Genomic DNA, 19281 nt, shown 5'->3' with positions numbered 1-19281 from the left:
TGATGAGAACATTTAAAAAACCTGTTCAATATACCTGGTCAGTAAAATATTGTCCTGGTACCTCCACATCAACAACGTGGAAGTCACGCAATACCCGGCTTTCGTCTTCTAATCTCAAGACTGCAGGAAACCTGTCCTCAACATTTCCCTGGAGAACATTTTTCCAGTGTTTCAATCGCTCAGTCAATTCAGAAAGAGTTGCTGGGAAAGTGGAAGTGCTCTCTGGATCAAGATCACGCTCGAAATCCTGCTTGTACTCCCTCACAAAATCAACATGCTTGTTAACCGCGTCAGCTGAGAAGCAAGCCTTACAAACTCCAGAGAGCTCCTTTTTCAGAGATTGAGGAACCTCAGCTGTCGTAGCAGTGGGATACTTGTAGCAACGATGGAGCAATGCATTAACCACAGCAAGAAGTCTCTCTTCTGGCAAAGTAACAAACCTCGAACCAATTTCTGTGAGTAGAATCTGCAAAAGGAAATATTCATTATGCATCATCATCTACTAGGGCTAGGAAAAGTAAATATAGGCATACAGACTTAGTAATTTAACATGAGATGAAAGTAGGACATCCTGTATTCAAATCCTTGTGTTACCATTAATTCCTCAATCACAGCTGTTCACTAGTTGAATAGCATAAACAAAAGTAGAGTTTACAATGTGAGGGATTAATAAAAAACAGGAAAAGAAAAAGAAACCCAACTTACCATCCAAAGACAACCTTTTTGTAATACCAATGGATACGGGGAGAGCATGCATTCAAGTTGCTGGAAATTTGTTACTAATCTCCAATAGCCTTCAATTACAAGAAATGGGGTCTATTTATAATAAGCCAACATAACTAACACCAGACTAATTAATTAACTAACCAACTTTAAAGCCACTAACGACGCCTATAAAAGAAACAACTAACTCTAGCGGCTAGTCTATATTGATGGGTGTAAACTAAATCCTAAAACCCCTACATCAAATTCTTCCCCCTAAAATTAACTTGTTCTCAAGTTTTAGGTAGCCAATGTAAACGAATTTGGAACATGATCATATGGATTCACCACATTGAAGGTAGGATTGATGTGGAGATAGGAGAGTAGATCAATCCTGTAGGCAATTTCACCAATATTGTCCAGGACCTTGGTTAATTTGTTACATGATCCTGTTGGTAATCTTGATTTACACAAATTAATCACCACCAAGTCACCTAATTTGAAGGATTCCGCACACTTTTGAGCATCCACGTGTGCTTCTACTTGCCATTTGCTTCGTCCAGGTGTTCTTTGACCTCTTTGTGTAGTTTTTGAATCTGATCAGCCATCTTTTCAGCCTCTTTTCTACTTGGAGCATCCGTGGCTTTATTGGAGATGCCGGATAAGTCAAATCTATGATTGAATGTGATCCATCGAGCATGCATTCTGCTAATACTCTTTTGGAGATGTAAGAATTCGAGTGAGTAGGGATCCGTGATAATATAAATTCCTTTCCAATGATGTAGTGTTCCCATTGTTTTAGAGCACAAATAAGAGAGTGTAGTTCTTGTTTGTATGTACTCATTTTTGTCTTGAATCACTTAACTTTTCCCTAACCCTCTTGTGATAACACATCTTCTATTCCCATACTTGAAGCATCTACGACAACCTCATATGGTTTACAAAAATTTGGAAGGGCTAATACAGGTGTGTAACTAAGCTTTCATTTGAGTGTGTTAAAGTTTTCTAATTGGGGATCCTCCAGCTGAAGCCTCCTTTCTAATCACAAAGCCCAAGAAACCAATTTTATATGATAAAAAAGTGCAGTTTTTAAGATTAATATATAGTTCATTTTTTGTTAAGGTGCTAAAAACCTCAGGTAGGTGTGTCAAGTGATCCGTCTTGGACATACTATAGATTAATATTAATCTTTAATATTTAAAAGAAAAAAAACCCTACATCAATAGAGCTAATATTCCTTATCCGTTCAACTCTCCTTTCTCTATACCAAACCCGCACCCGCCCTAAGGCACTAGTAACTTTCTTGAGTTGTAAAATAAGATTCAGAACACGTCCTCTCACTTGTTCAAAGAAAAGGAAAACAAAGATAAAAGGATTTTAAATATGAGATAAATATTAATTGCCACGGTATTCATAAATTCATCATGACAAAGAGGAGTAAAGAAGCAAGAAAATTTTAGTATAAAAAAAATAACAGTTGACCACCGTAACTGTCACTCTGACTGATAGAAAGCAGCAGAGAGAAATAGAGGAAGGAAAGGTAAATCTAAAGAAATGACCGTTACCTCAAGTTCACTAGCCAAGTTAGTGTGCTTGCTTCTAAGAGCCTCCATGATATCCTTTGCAGCATCAAATGCACTAGCAGCAGAACCCACTAAGCCCAAGGCAGCACTGCGCCTTAATGCATTTTGAGTACCTTCATTGACATTTGAAGAAGTTTGTGGAAGAGATTGATCATTTCCAGCATGTGTACTGCTTTCCACACCAGTGGACCTTTCAGGTTCCTGGCTATGAGAATTCCCACCATCGTGAGATCCAATTCCACTACCTGATTGAGTGCCTTGGTGGACTTGGTTATCAGTAGAGGTAGAACTGCCACCATGACCCACTCTAGAACTTCCATCGGTCAAGCCAAGAGAACCAGCAGAACCGGTATTTTGCTGCATTCTTTGTTGAGCCATTGCCATCCTACCTAGCTCAGACTTATTTGCAACATCTCGTCTTTCAAGCAAATAAGTGCGAAGCCAGTAATACAGTGCCTGAAATTTTACAGGTAACTATCATATAATAGAAAATAGGTGTAATGAGTGTATTTAAGAAATGACACAAGATTCACCTGTGGATAAACGTTCGCAATTTTCAGAAGAACAAGTTTACAGTGAGGTGCTTCTGTCCTTTGCAAGGAAAGTAAGAGTTGAGGAATCCAGGACAGCCATACCCAATGGGGTATTTGGTCCAAATACTTGTCAAATGCTCGGCCCACAGGCTCATTGGGGGTATCAAAGCTGAGAAGATATAATACACGGGCTAGATGGTTTCTTGAGTTGGAAATGCCAAATTTAATGCCTTGAAGAAAGCAACTAACAGCATATTCCAACCAAATCTCTTCATGGGATTCTTTGTAAGCCTGAAAGGAAATATACCCAATCTCAGTTGCGAGCACATCTCATAAACTGGAATATATTAAAAAAGGCATATAAAAGGAATACCATGTCACAATAATTCCCCCAGCTTATCCATCCCTTGGGCAAATTCTTGAAAAGACTTATGGCGCTGGAGTATGAATGATTAGCACCTTCAGAATCACTTAACTTCAGCTGGAAATCTCCCTTGAGACGAAAAATTTCTGCTTTGTGTTTCACAGGAAAATAATCTAAATTAGTGCTGTTGATCAGATTCAGACCACTGGTGAGCTCTCCCTTCATCTCCAAGTAAGCCTTTGCCTGTTCTCTTATCTTCACAAAAGCCTCCTAAAAACATGCAACAGAGAACCCGGTGAGTCTCCACATCCTACTGTTCCACACCCCCAAACAACCAATAAAATAACATGAACGGAGAAAGGGAGCTGATGCAACTTGCACCATATAATCTTAAGAAAAATTGATCTCATTCACTTCCATGAGGGTATTTTTAAGAAGATGACTAATAATAACAGGGTGATCTGAAGATTACACTATTGAGGAATAAATAACTCAACAACAGTTAAAAGTTCCAAAATATAGGATATAAACATCTCAATCTTTTATATAAACCATAGATTGTAAACCAATACCAATATTTCTTAAAGGTCGCGTGAAGTTGGAAATACTTCATTATACCTGCACTTCCATGGTTGAATGACCATACATCTTTTCAAGTATTCCTACACAAACATCATGAAGTCCTTGTTTACGGGCAACATGAGCAAGCTTATTGACATTCCATGCTTTGTCACGAAAACCAAGGTGATGAAGTTGGGAATTTGTGGTGCCAAAATCCTTAAACGCATCAATTACAGCATTATACATCTCATTCCTCCATTGTAGTAAATCACACCAAACAGTCATACTATCCCATTCATTTGGAATTCGCAGTCTCCAAGTCTCAAGGATATCCTTTAGATCTGCATAGAGATTTGTATGCACACTAACAACAGAACTTCCAGAATGTTTGTTTCCATTGGCTATATCAACAAGAATTCTAGATGATTCCTGCACTTCAACTAGCTGCTGGAATTGTTGCAAAAGTGGAATCCTGGCATGAACAGACATTTCAGGCAACTGCCACCATTGTTCTAAAGCAAGGTCAACTCCTTTTCCAACTATATTTTCCGCATCTGCAACACCATTTGTACTCCTATCATGAAGAGAAAAGTATGCTTGAATTAGACGAAGTTTTGGGGTTTCTTCTACTTGTGCTTTTGGAATAACATGCTCTTTCATGTATGCCCAATCAGGCACTTTCCATAGACTGTCGAGCAGTATTTCATAATTTTCAATGCTCTTCCCAAAGTCCACCAAAGCTTCCCATTGACTAAGTTGGCTAGCACAGTAAAGCCACTGTTCTTCCCAAAGACACATCTCAGCCTTTGGTACATTGTTATTATATGTACCTTGAGTTGCTTTAACCATCGATTGATAAAAAAGGATTTGAGCACGCTGCCAGTAACCATGCTGAACAAGTGAAAGCCCAGCTTTAGTTTCTGCAGAGATTGCCTTTCTCTTCCACAATCCACACCTCATATCTTCCTCATTTAGTAAACGATATAGCTCAGCCAGAGACTCAGAGCACTTCGTCTCATTCATGAACAACATAACATGACTTTCCAGAAGAGCTAGTGATATATGCCATGCATTGTAAGTCCTGCCAATATATTTAATGAGCTCACTCGGCATCCGAGGCTGAGGATGACTCAGCTGAAGCCCTTCTAGAAGTGCCTGCACAACATTTGGTCGGCTTGCTTGCTGTTTCTTATGATAATCCTTTGACAGGAGACTAATCATTGGTTTGGCCAGTGCCACCTGTTCTTCCTTATGCAATGTTACCCAGACAATAGGAAAAACCAGAACCCATAGATGGTACGCAACATTTGCATCTGTGTGGGCCAATTCTCTCAATGGTATAATAAGATCAGCGACCTAAAGAGAGTAAAACATGTTAAACTTTACCTCTGGCATCAGTACAGACTAATTTACCAAAACAAATCAACAGAATTGAGTAACAGCCAAAAACCACTTCAAAACAATAACTGTAGTCCGTTTAAACAATTACACTAACTGGTAGTGTCTTTGATGAATAACCAGAGGCAAGAATAAACGAAAGAATGTTAATTAATTTGTAATGAACAAGCCATCCAATTACCTGAAGTTTACTCGTCCGGTTTAAAAATTGTGCATGCTTATGAACAAGGGAATCAAATGTTAAAGGGGCATCCTCAAGACCCTCTTGAGCGTCATTAACTTGGGGTTGCACTGCAGAGGAATCTGCAACATGACCAGATACCAGAAGTGGTGGCAACCTCGCAGAGTTTGGTGCAAGGGTTATAGGTTTATCCTCAACTAAGACTGCCAAAAGGAGATCGAGGCCCTGTTTGAGCCAGAATACATCACTTAAAGCTTCCCAGTCCTGAATCTGGATGATGTATTGCAGCCTTATAAACAATGTTTTCCCCAGTGATTCATGATATAGTGTGAAGAATTTCTTTCTAGTTTCAGGATCCCTAGCCCTCAGACCCAGCATGAACTGTCGTTCAACCTTCTGAAATACTTCTTGGCGCAGAGACAATGGATATCTAGAGGGAAAAAAAAAAGAACTTATAATCTTATAACTTTATCCAAGCGTATGGAAAGTTCAAGATATAGCACTCACTTATTTGAATCGGCACAAATTTCATAAAGGAGCTGCAGATATTTTCCATCCCACTCTTCAGCAGCACTTGAAGAGAAGTTTTGCTTATCCACTTGTGATAGCTTCTGAAGGAAAGAGACAATTTCCTTGGGAGCAAGAAAAGAACTAGACGAGACAGATGTGCCCATCTTACTGAAGTCGTCCTCAACCCACCCTTTTATCACATCAAGTATGCAAAGTAACACACTAGCGTCGGTGCCTTTTTCTGACAACAGGGAGTTCATGATCTGAGTTACCGATCGTTTGCACTCAGGAACAAGCATGACTCTTTCATTAATGAGCTTCAGAACTGATTTCAAATTAGAGATGACTGTTCCGACATCAGCACTTTGGCGAGAAGAAGTTACTGCAGAATCAGGATCCATCCTTTGACCCTAACGATGATGTTAAACTTGTCAGTGTAACGTATGATGTCAATAGAGAGTAACAAATATAGAAATAAACCGTACATTATAGGTCTAAAGATAATCTAAAGTATAAAATGAAATTGCATATTAATCATAAGCTCAAATATATTTCTTAACTTTTTTTGAAAGAAATATCCATATTTCACAAGAAGTACACAAGGGGGAGGGATGACTAGGGCCAAACCAACCAAGATACTAAAGAAGGTACAAAAAAGCTCTCCAACCAATAAATTAGAAAATAATAAGTTTATCATAACATAAAGATGGTTTGGAAATTGGAACTCCCAATATCAGAAGCTCTAAAAGCACACAGAAAGGAAAAAACCTAAAAGATAATACAGCCACGCTGACCATTCATTTGTATAAGCAACAGCAGACACAATTCACGGTTGATTTTAAGATTTACTACTACTGAAATGGCCATACAACAAACTGATATTGCATTTCATCTATGACTAAAACCTAGAAATTATTACAAATAAACAAATGCTATTCACAAGTACCACACCTAAATTCAAGATCATCCCAGAGGATAGAAGTACACAACTTTTACAGTAAACAAACAGCTAGATAGTTACAGAAGAGAGACCCAGCTTATTCAAGTAATACCTAAATCATCAGTCATTAACAAGGTAAGAAATTCAAAGGGGTACAGCATGTAATAATAATTTTTATTGAAATTACGACTTCTACAAAAGAGATTCATTTATCTTCTAACGTTAAAGATTTGTTTGTGTACTTTTTTTCTCTCACTCCTCTAGGAGTTTGTATTCTTGAACTTTTATATTGATATAAAAGTTGTTTCTTGTTAAAAAAAGAAAAGATTTGTTTGTGTAACCTTTAGTTACTTTTACCATTATTTTAGTTGCCTAAAGTACATAGGTCCTCTTTATCCACATAAACCTCAGGTTGACGTCCATGCAGTAATCTGTAAATTGGCTAATACTATAAAAATATAAGACTGGACACGGTTTTCCACAGAAGAAATTACGGAGAGGTTATCTGATTTCTCTCGGAAACTTTAATTTATAATATTAATAGCATATATCCTAAAAATTTCCAATGAACAGCCTAAAAAATGTGAAAAGAGGGAAAAGAATCAAGTTTCGGATGAGGAATGCCTGTTGTAAAAAGACCAAAATACTACCAGAACATGGGAAATTTCTATTTAGTGCCGGAACATTAATTAATTGTAATTAACAATAGCAAAAACGACCCAGTAAACGTCCAATTTAATGCTCCAAATGGGAGAAAACCTCAGACATGAATAAAACACAGTCAATGTTAGTTTAGGAACACTGTGTGGAAAGCTAAAAATGCAATAGAAGACAATAATGTCTGTTCAGAGAGAACAATAAGTGATGATTGCATACTTGTCTCAAATGAGAACCTGCTGACGACCCCATGTCTCGTGCTAGGCGCTGAAGAATACGACCCAGGTTATATGGATCAATTAGGTTCTTCTGAACTTCTGTCAAAGTTTTAATTACAAGCAGGACAAAGCTAATGGAAGAAGCAGTGTTATCTTCAGATGATGTTTGAGGGGCTGTTAAATTATTAATGTGATTCTTTATGAGCTCGTCAACTTTCTGATACAACAACTTCACATCTGGTGGTGTTGTGACCCCTTCCAATGGATAAGCCACAAATACCATCCTCAGCAAGGAGCATAATGATTTCCCAGTATCTAACATCTTGTGCTTAAAACAGGGTTCTAAAATCTGTCCAGTGAGATGAGAAACATGATTTTCGTTCAATTTAAGAAAATACTAAGTTTTTACAGTAACAATATGGCTCAGTAACATACTTGAGATATCTGATTGATATTATTTCTGACAAACAGATGCGGCTGCTTCTCTAAAACTTTGTTCATTACATCTAAGCCCTGTGCAAGAGCAGTGGAAGGGTCCTTGGACTGAGATGGCTGGATGCTACTGAGCAACTTCTCCAGGTAATTGAATTTGACATTGGCATTTGGCCACACCTCTAAAGCCTGTGAGAGTAGCTCTAGTGCTTGTTTATACATGGCAGTTGCCTCCTTGTCTTTAGGCTCTATAACCAGCGCAACCTTTATCCATAATAAGTATAGCTGTTAAAAAGCCTAATAAAGACTACATATCAATCCAAAACAAGATCATGATGCACCGCAAAGATGGCATTTCCAGAACCGTTCTAATTTCAGTTGTTTGACATGTTTTTCTTCTATAAAATGCTGTAGCAAATAAAATAGCCAATAGCTAGGAAGACCAGTTGATGAAAAATGGGTCTTCTGTTACTCCCAAAAAAAATGAAATAACGAGAGAAACTGAACATGAAAAATAGAAGATTATATGACACACATACTCCAGGGCTACATTAAGGTCAATCATGGTAGTAATGCAAAATATCCAGGGACAAGATGGACAACTATTTACTCAATGAGGCAAGAGAACTGGAAAATGAGGATGACAATAATTGAAGCAACAATGGCGAACTACTGATAATATGTGCTTACCCTTATCAGAAAATTAATAATCATTTCCTCCATTGCAGCATTTGGTTTAAATTCTTCATCGGGTTGTGTTGTTGACCCAGGGGTCTCTATATTCGGCATTGATGATGCACCACCAGGAGACATGACACAGAGGGATTGAAGACCCGGTTCAACCTTGACCCGCTTGGTTGAATCTTCGGGGAATGTAGAACCATCGACCATACGCTTGGGATCAGCACCAGGAGGACATGTTAATCCATCATTGCTGTGGCTAGGGGCATCGCTTTCAGTGACAAGCTTCATTTCATTTTGTCGTTGACGTTCCCAACCAACCACCAATCCAGCAAGATCAATTGCAAGTCTCCTATTTTCTGCTGTAGTATTGTAAGGTAATCCTAGACGACTGAGAGAATTCACCATCTGTGGAACGAATTGAGCTCTGCAGCTGTAGAAGAGATCTGAATGCCGCACAATGAGTTGAAAAATGTGAATCAAATTAGGAATTGAGTGGCCCTCCTCGACCAGTATCTTTTTTGTGTATCTTATCCAAATTGGCATCCGAGAATCACCAAGAGGCAATCTCCGTGGTAGGGCTGGCATTAGTATATCAAGGGCCTGCTTGACCAACATTTTATTCTCGGGTTGACAAGTTCTAAGAAGTGCTACAAAAACCTGCACATCCACATGCACATCATAGTTGGGATACTTTCACCAAGAACAATTCCATAATTTGATAGTCGATAAGGATGTATGCTGGCATCCATCATTCATAACCAACAATGTGGACATCATTTGTGATGAGTTCAAGACATACCCCGTCTCATCATCCATTTGCCCAATAAGGTTCAAATAAAAAGCTCAAAAGGTATTTTTTTAACCAAAAATAAAAAACACTTTTAACTACTTGGTTGATCCTCTTAATTTGATGATGAAAAATATATCATCAATGTTATTGTTTAGTTCTTCCATTTGATTAGTGATTATGGTTTTAAATTATATGCCAAACAATTTTTTCAAAAATATATATGGATGTGTGCGTGTCGAACAAATATAGTTCATTGTTGGAGGGTAGTGGAAAGGAGGTGGAATAGCAGATTTAGAAAGGGCCTTATATGATAGAGAAACTCAAGAATGAGCTGGTCTTATTGCATTAGTATTCAGCGTAACTGTTAGGAGACTTGCAAAGATGGTTCCAGTTCATAAAGGGGCTCTCTATCAAATCTGCTTTATCCTTTCCATCCCTGAGGCACATTCCAATGGCTTCTCGTCAAAGTACCCATTTAGAGCTACATGCAAAACTAAGATACCTACAAAAGTTAAGGTTTTTGTGTCTACCCTTTATAGAGGAGACTTACACATGACAGACCGTATTTAGAAGAAACTCAGTATTTAGTTTTATCTCTGTAGTGGTGCTATCTCTGTCAGCATTCTAAAAGGTAGGGAGGGTTTATTCAAAGCGTTTATCATGGTTTGCTGCTTCTGTGGGAATTTTGAATTATGTGTTGAAAGCTAGTTTGTGGTGTGTTGCTGAAGTCAAAGGCTACAAGTTCATAGTCTTTGGTTCCATGTGCACTTCTATGAGAAACTTGGAGAGGAACTCAAGAAAATCTTGAAATAGGGCTTAGAGATTCCTTTAAAATGTGGCATCTTTGGAACACTTTCTTCTATTTGCGATAGATACCACTTGGATACATTTTTCACGCTCCCTTGGGTTTTTTCCCTTCCTTTTGTACTTTAAAATTCTTGTTTCTACCGGTAAAAAGAAAATATATATTTAGAGAAATGGCACGTCAAATATGCGACGGCCTGTGATTAGACAAAATGCAAGAGGAATTTAAAATGTCAATGGAATGACCTAAAGAACTATTATGTAATAATCAGGAAAATATCAAAATATTGCAAAGGGTTATAGAAGTTGTAAAAAACAAGTTGATATAGACCAAGAATTCCTTAAAGACAAGGTTGAGGAGGAGATCATCATTCTAATTTATATATTATCCAGCTTTCAAATAGTCTCTTCTCACCAAGGCTGTTATTGGTTTATATTGTTCTTTATTTTTGCTCATCGTTGAGCTTGTCTTTTGATTCTTTTGTTTTTCTTTTTCTTTCGATCCTTCAACGGATTGTATCCTAAACAATTTTCCTTTTCGTTGATGAAAAGTTGTCTCTGGTTCAAAAAAAAAAACCAAGCCCCTACCTAGAACCAAGTTTGAAGATTTGAAGTTCAAGCTTGACTTGCTCAACATATACACAGCTTGAGGGTAATGTCGAAGAAATACTTGATTATAGGGAGATTTTCTCTCTTCATTCTCAACATCAAAGGAAATTAGTTTCTTGTCCTGGTCTGCATTATATAATCTTTATTATAATTGTTGTCATTGTTATTATTATTTCCCACTGGTTACAATTGTAATCTTTCCTTATTTCTTTATATTTTCCTTGTACTATTTTTAGGAAACTTTCCGATTCCCTCATTTACCGTGTATTGTCAAGCCTTTTCCAATATATTAGTGTTATACATTGTACGAAGAAAAAGAAAAAAAACCATCTCAACAGTCTATAATTCAATACCTGAAGTATAATTTTTTCAGGTGCTTGATAAGCCTCCAAGAAATGGCAGACATTCACAAATGCCCACTGCTTACTGGCACTATCTTCCCTTTTGAGATGGTTCCAACCAAACTTGATTAGTTCTTTCCTGTGATGGACCAGGTCGCTCTGAAGATACTTGAGAAGTAAGGTTGCAAGCTGCAAAAGTTCTATTCTCAAGGGCTCATCGTAGTCAGCAGACACCTAGAAAGGAAGTTCAGATAATTAAGAAAATTGAAAAAAAATAACTGTTTCAAGCAGACAACAATAAATTGAAAAATCACCTCTTCTGGAGGATCAAGAAGTTTGTCGACAATTGTTTTAATTATAGCTTGATCTACAACCTCCCAACTTTGCCCATTTTGGAAGGCATGAGCAAGCATAGGAAGAATTAGCATTTGCATTACAATCACCAAATGATCATGACCAAGTTGTTTCGATTGAAACAGGTTTAGAAAATGTAAGAGAAGTGCTTTTTTCATGTTGGGTGGATAACCTTCAGCAACCTAAAAGACAGATCAATGATTGCATGTATCAATTAAAAAGATGAAAAAATGTGATCTTATCAAATATCAATTTCTATATGACTGCAAATATGTGGAGGATGGGGACAGAATAAATTCACGATGAGAACTTGGAGAATGAAATTACCTCAATTATGTAAAACTCCTTCAGAAACGTATAGTCAATTCGAGTGTGAAATAAAAAGATGGAAAGTATGTCAAAGAGCACATTCACTTCTGCTTTTTCATGTCGCAGATAATTCAAGAAGCATTTGACTAGCCACTTGCTTTCTTTCACCTACATTATAATGTCCCAACATTTAAGAAAATCCGTTACATAAAATTTTCAAATAAAATTGTAAATCTCATTTAATATGATTGATAAAGCAGCTTCCTGTTGACCCACACTCAAGAGAGAGAGAAATATAGAGTTTTTTGGAACAAATTCTAATAGAGGAAAGAAATGGAAGAATAAAAAGAAGAAATTTATTTAATATGATTAATGAAGCAGCTTCTCCGACCCACTCCAAAGGGAAGAAATGAGAACTGCCTTTTGGCCGACTTTGAAAGCCGCTCTGAACAGAACCGCCTTTGAGAGACTACGGGAAACTTGACCAAGCATAAAGGTTTCGAACAGAAAAATAAAATTGAAAATTGAAAAATACACATTTCTGAAGCAGGTCCTTCTATAACACTAAGAGAAGTATTACTAGTGACAAAACATTTTCAAGTGGATTAATGAGTATGTCCTGTAAGCTCAACGGACCAAAAAAGTTAAAATATTTACAAGATATTATTAAATCAAATAGTAACAAATAGGCTACAAGAACCAAGATCTATTACAGTTAGAGATAACTGAAAGATGTAAATGAAAGAAAATGAATAAGAACGAATCCTTCTAGCCCAACAACCAAGATATAAATCCAAAGATTAAAAGTTATAGAACTTCAAATTAGTTATACATCAATTAGAAGGTGATAATCTTACTTGCACTAGGTTTAGCTCTTGCTCATTGTGCAGTCGAGCTATTCTAGCCGGTGACTTCCAGACAAGTACCAAAGTATCAAAAACTACACGATTGTTCTGTAGCCAGCCAGGCATCAATTTCACCAAAGTTTTTATAAGTGCAAGCCCACGAAAATAAGCATCGGAAACCACACTTGAGGGTGCAGATGGAGGATCGGAAGCATCAGGAGTTACAAGGCCTTCATCACCTGATAAAGGAGCAGGTGAGGTTGAAGAACCTGGAGTTAACGCAGCTTCAGATTTAGGTGCAAATTCAGGAAAGGCACTAGCAAGTATCTTTTGTGGGGATTTTGCAAGTTCTTCTCTCAGAGGCTGGCCTGCATCTGATCGGATAATATACATAAACCTGCATTACATAGTACAAGCATAACTAAAATCAGAACGAGCAAATGGTAACAAGATTATTGCATTTTTGGTATATTTTTCTTTGATTGTCAGTCCAAAGTTATTCCATAAACAAACCAACATTCAAAACCTTACCGTCTGAAGTATTTTGGTTCACTAAGTCGAGCAAGGAAGTAATCAACAGCAAGCGGTGCATATCGGTTCAAAAATTTAATTAGTGGAACACGGTAAGGACTGTTGACTTCACTATACACTTGGCCAGGGGGAAGAGCTCCTTCCAAATCAATAGTCAATGTTACTAGTTCATCAAGAAACTTGGATGCAGCCATGGGAAGCAGATGAAAAAGTTCAATGATAGCTGAAAGGAGAAAATACAAACATTAGTTAATCAGCAACCAATACCGGGGGGATAAATATTTAACTCCATAAGACATACATGACAAGTAAGAAACAGGTAGAAAATCATTCTTTACCATTGTATTAGGCATAGTAGGTCAATTTTAACCAAAAAGTTCTAATTTTATTAGATTAAATCCGGAACTAATAAGGTAAAATTAATCCCTCTATTATTTGAGTTTTCATCTATTTCAAGATTTGCATCTAGTTGCGCAGTGTGGGACTCAGAAGCTCACTGTTTCTAATGTTGGTGAAGTAATTCCAGTCAGTCAAATCCCTGACTCTAAGGGGGTCTTCTAAAAATTAGAAGCCCAGCTGCCATTTCTCTTATCCCAGATGATTATGGAACCTTGAACGAGATGGGACAATCTCTGTGAAATCTCTCCAAGCTTCTTTCGCTCGGGAGGATCAGCTGCTGCCACCCACCTTCTGTCTGTGGAATTTAAAGGCTCCCAAAAAGTATAAAATCTTATGGACTCTGGTCCTTGGTAGTATACTATCAATACTTTGGACAATATTTACAAGAGAATCCCCTCTATGGCCATCTTCCCAAGCTAGTTCGTCCTTTGTAAACACGCCAAGGAGGATTGGGACCATCTTCTTCTTGCCTACCCACCCACTAGCAACCTCTGGATGAGAATTCTCTCAGAAACCAATTTGATTTGGGTCTAACATCAATTCGTCAAGCTTTCTTAGCAATCCAGGTTTTGAGTTGAAATTTCTTAGTTACCTTTTCTTATTTACTAATGCTGGTCAGGTGGTAAAAAAGCGGATGAAAGTTATGAAGTTTCAAAATATAGAGTAGTTTAAATGGAAATGCTCTCTCGCCCCTCGCCTTCCCTCCTTCCCGTTCTAGTGCATTTCTCCGACAATGTCTTCCAAGGTTAAAGCTCCGCTGAGCCTTAGCTATGGGGGGCCATAAGGCCGTAAGGATAGAAAGCAAGTAGTTTTCCTGTTCTTTCGACTCAAAAAAGGCAGGTCGGTTTCTCAAAATTACAGAAAGGCATATCAAGAGAGTCTGCAGTATTTCGATTGAGGAATTAATAGCTCAGAAGTTCTTTCGAAAAACTGACTGCAAGGATGGTTTCCTATGGATGCAAAAAAACTACGAACAAAAGAGGAAGTTATGTGTAGATTACAAAGGTATTGAATGGGGGAGGAAGGAAGAATATAGTGGCCCCCGCAGGTGAAAATTTGAAAGGTTGGGAGAGCTTCAAAGAATTGATTCTTGCTGCGTTGAACGGACATGACGTAAGAGAATGGAACAGACATCCCCCGACTGAAAAAATACAAAAAGGTGCCTCCTTTCCTAATATCGTTAAAGGATCGTCCCAAACGTTGGGAAACAAAGATAAAGACGCAAGAGCCTGCGGTCTCTCAAGAAGTTAGGGCGTTAAATTGGAAGGAAACCATTGTGATTACGCGTCGGGACTTTCACGATGATTGGGGGAGAATCCTTGAGGCTATCAAGCAGCAGATAGAAGAGTCTTTCATTATAAATCCGTTCCAACCAGATAAACCGTTGCTAAGGTGCCCTACAGAAGAGATAGCCAGAACTTTAATGACGAATAAGGGCTGGGTCACTTTTGGTCCATGACCGTTAAGATAGAAGAGTGGAATCCGACTCTTCACGGCAGAGCAACCGCTATCCCCTCCTATGGAGGATGGATCCGTTTCCGCAAGATACCCCTTCACATGTGGAGTCTAGCTACCTTTAGAGCGACCGGCAACTGCTATGGTGGTTTTCTAGACTTTGCCGATGCAAACTCTTTCCTCGTGGATAGCATGGAGGCCATTATTAAGGTCAAAGGTAACTATTGTGGTTTTATCCCGACGGAAGTTAAGCTAGAACATAACGGTCAGGTTTTTGTAGCAACAGTGGGAACGTACAGTCGGTTCTTGACGGGGAAGGCGCCGGACGTTCATGGAAGTTTCTCTCTGACGGCAGCGGAAAGTTTTTACAAAGGCTCAGTCGAAAATGTCTTAAATCCAGTGGATAAATGGAGGATTGAAGATGGGTACTTTTACCCCACGGTTAAAATAGTGCCAATTTCCAAAACAGAGCATTGTCCCATCCCTGCTGACTTCTGCTGACTTTGCAGTAAGCGCAGAGGGCTTTTGTCCTTTTTTACAGCCTTCTCACAGAAAAGACATTGTTCCAGTGGGTCCCACCCCACAAGTGGGTGTTTCTTACCCACTTTCTGTAGAGGTTCCATGTAGTATCCAAATGTCCCCAAACGAAGAAGCAAAAACGAAATTGGTTTCCTTCTCCAAAACCAATCATACCCGATTCTTCCCAAAAAAGGTAACTTATGCTCTACTTCGAAGATGGGGGAGGCAGAGACATCAAAAAGGAAAGAGAGAGAAAAATCAAAGGATGGTGATGGGTCCTCAGAGTTGTCCTTTTCTAGCATTTAGAGTCAATATCCGAACAAAGAGGATGGGGATGAAGATGGGATAGGAAACAGAAGTGACCAGCGGCCCTTTTTTGGTATGGATCCTCCGACGGATTACTTTGCTTGTTTTGAAGAAGACGTAGTTGAAAAGAACAGCTTAGAGAAACAGGGGCCATAAGCTCCGATGGAGGTCAATGAGGAGGTAGGGGACAGAGAGGTAGTAGGAGTTTCGGAGGAGGGTGATGAGAATTGCTTCCCTTTTTCCCGAAAAATGATGGCAGCAATGAGGAAGCATAACATGTGTATCAGACCAATATCTTCCAAAACTACCTTTAAAGGTAGCACAGCGAAAAAAATGGAGGCCCGTCAGATCGTGGGGAAGTTAAAGGCATGGGAAAAGGAGATGGAGGAAGAAGAGCTAGCAATTTGTAGCCTAGATCAGGGTATTGAGGGTGACTTATGAAGATAATATCCTGGAATGTGAGAGGTTTGGGTGCTCCCTCCAAAAGAGCGTTGATTAAAGATTTTCTTTACAAGACTGATTCTGATCTGGTTATTTTGCATGAGACAAAATTAGAGTTTATTGATAGGAAGATTGTGAAGACAGTTTGGAGCTCCTGGAGGATAGGTTGGATCACGTTGACTGCGGAAGGGTCCTAGGGGGGATTTTAATTTGTGGAACGAGGACACAGTTGAGGTTGTAGACTTCATTCTGGGTGTGTTTTTCAGTGACTATACGTATCAGCTATGCGAAAAGCTTCATTGGTTGGGTGACAGGAGTGTATGGCCCTTCGTCGAGTAGAAACAGGGATGGTTTTTGGCAAGAATTGCTTGATTTGGCTGCTTTATGCTCTGATGATTGGTGAATTGGAGGGGACTTTAATGTGGTCCAGTCTCCAATAGAGAAATCTAGAGGTGGTAAGGTCACTAGAAGTATGAGGGAGTTCAATGAAGTTATTGAGGTGATGAATGTTGAGGATATTCCTTTGAAAAATGGTTTGTTTACATGGTCCAATTTAAGTAGCAGCCCGGTCTGCACCCGTTTTGATAGATTCTTCCTCTCTCAAAGCTAGTTTCAGTTTTTTAAAGGCGTTTCGTTGTATAGACAGACTAGAACAACCTCAGACCACTTTCCTCTTCAGCTCAATCTAGGAAATCAAAAGTGGAGCCCTTCTTCTTTCCGGTTTGAGAATATGTGGTTGAATCATCCCCCTTTCTTACAAAATGTTGATTCTTGGTGGAACTCTTGCTCCCCCATTGGTTGGCCGGGCTATGTTTTTATGACAAAGCTTAAGGAGTTAAAAAAGAAGGTTGTGGCTTGGAATAGGGATTCGTTTGGCGTTGTTGAGAGCGTGAAAAGGGAGACCATTGAGAAGATAGAAGAGATAGACAGAGAAGAGGAGAGGAGGGGGAGCTCTCAGGAGAAAGAGTAGCTCACAGAACATCTTTGAAAGCATCCTTATGGAGGTTTCCCTTAAAGGAACAGCAAATGTGGGCTCAGAAATGTAAATGGAGTTCGCTTAAAAATGGTGATGAGAACTCTCATTTCTTCCGATCCATAGATGGGTTTCGGCAAGGAGCAAAGCCTCCATTCAACATCTTTGTGAAATTAACGGCTCGGTCCTCACATCAGAGAAGGAGATTGAAACAGAGGTTTTAGGCTACTTTAATCAATTGTATTCAAAGGCAGAAGGTGATAGATTTATTTTTGAAGGCTGTGAGTGGAATTCTTTGCAACCTTCCTTGGCTCCTAGCTTGGAAGTTCCTTTTGGGGAAGAGGAGATTTGGAAAGCTATCCAAAGCTTTGGTAATTTGAAGTCTCCGAGGCCAGACGGTTTCACCATGGAGTTCTATAAAAAGTCTTGGAACATTTTGAAGGCTAATATAGGAAGGGTGTTCCAAGAGTTTTTTAAGAATGGGATTGTTAATCTTTGCACAAACGAAACCTACATTTGCTTGATCCCGAAGAGCTCACAAGCAAACAAAGTCAAAGATTTCAGACCTATTAGCCTAGTTACCTCGCTTTACAAAATTATAGCAAGGTTTTGGCTGAGAGGCTTAAGAAAGTTCTGAGATACATTATTGATGATGCTCAAGTCGCCTTTGTTGAGGGTAGACAGATCCTAGACGCCATGCTTGTGGCTGCGGAGGTTGTCGGGGACTATGGCAACGCCAAGAAGAGTGACTATTTATTTAAGATTGACTATGAAAAAGCCTATGATATGGTTGATTGGGATTACCTCGACGCTGTGCTCTTGCAGAAAGGCTTTGGAAAGAGATGGAGGACATGGGTTAAAGGTTATGTCTCCTCGGCAAACTTTTCTGTCTTCATCAACGGCAGGGCCAGGGGGAAAATTCATGCTACGCAGGGTTTGAGGCAAGGGGATCCCCTCTCCCCTTTTCTCTTCACGTTGATAGGAGACTCTTCCAGCCGGATAGTTAACTTTTGCTGCGAGAAGAGGATCTTTCGAGGCTTTGAGGTGGGTCGAGATAGGGTTCTGGTGTCTCATCTACAATATGCAAATGATACTTTAATTTTCTGCCGGCATACAAAGGTAACATTAACAGATGGTGGGCTTTTATATCAATGTTCATTAGGGGATCGGGGCTGCGTATTAATTTGGCCAAATCCTCTCTGAGTGGTATTAATTTGGATGAGGATAAAGTTGCCTTCAAAGCAACCACTATTGGGTGTCGAGTTGAATCTTTGCCGTTTCACAATTTGGGGCTGCCTTTTGGTGGAAATCATAGAGCAATAGAGTTCTGGAGACCAATGGTGGAAAAGTTCAAAATCAAATTGTCCAAATGGAAGAAATTACTTTTGTCGAAGGGGGGCAAACTGACACTTGCCCAATCTGTTTTAAATAGTTTACCAATTTTCTACTTCCCTCTATTGAAGGCCCCTGTGAGCATCACGAAGGAAATGGATAAGATAGTGAGGGATTTTATCGGGGGGGGGGGGGATGGAATATATCCTTGCAGGATATTAGACTGCGCAGAGGCCTTTTTGAATGGGAGGTTGAGAGCTGGATGGGGCTTATTCAAGAAATTGATGTGGTGCAGTTGGAGGAAGGTGAGGATCAAGTAGTATGGTCCATAGACAAAAATGGTCGGTTCTCCACTCGTTTGACCTTTTTGAATTTGGTGGATTGCAGCCCCTCTTTAAGGTCCCCTCTTATTTCGACAGTGTGGAAATTTAAGGCTCCAAAGAAGGTAAAAGTGTTCCTTTGGTCCCTTGCCCATAGAAGTTTGAATACCCATGATAAACTCCAGAGAAA

General features: G+C 39.1%; 1 protein-coding gene across 1 annotated transcript in view; it reads right to left on the bottom strand.

Annotated features, from left to right (window-relative positions):
* Positions 1-19281, bottom strand: part of LOC111005968 (uncharacterized) — a 34744-nt gene that overhangs the window by 2569 nt on the left and 12894 nt on the right. The window contains exons 17-31 of the mRNA XM_022277690.2: positions 13347-13569; positions 12828-13212; positions 11989-12138; positions 11622-11843; positions 11320-11541; positions 8770-9420; positions 8083-8343; positions 7649-7996; positions 5830-6242; positions 5323-5752; positions 3801-5099; positions 3192-3452; positions 2819-3109; positions 2268-2741; positions 35-466 (exon numbers count right to left, since the gene is read on the bottom strand). Of these exons, the coding sequence (XP_022133382.1) occupies positions 35-466; positions 2268-2741; positions 2819-3109; positions 3192-3452; positions 3801-5099; positions 5323-5752; positions 5830-6242; positions 7649-7996; positions 8083-8343; positions 8770-9420; positions 11320-11541; positions 11622-11843; positions 11989-12138; positions 12828-13212; positions 13347-13569 (6062 nt within the window). The remainder of the gene's footprint in view (positions 1-34; positions 467-2267; positions 2742-2818; positions 3110-3191; positions 3453-3800; positions 5100-5322; positions 5753-5829; positions 6243-7648; positions 7997-8082; positions 8344-8769; positions 9421-11319; positions 11542-11621; positions 11844-11988; positions 12139-12827; positions 13213-13346; positions 13570-19281) is intronic.

Source organism: Momordica charantia (assembly GCF_013281855.1).
Source record: "Momordica charantia cultivar OHB3-1 chromosome 1 unlocalized genomic scaffold, Mcharantia_2.0 BLBB01000001.1, whole genome shotgun sequence".
Lineage (NCBI taxonomy): Eukaryota > Viridiplantae > Streptophyta > Magnoliopsida > Cucurbitales > Cucurbitaceae > Momordica > Momordica charantia.
The sequence above is the reverse complement of the archived record's forward strand: the minus strand, read 5'-3'. Positions and strand labels throughout refer to the sequence as shown.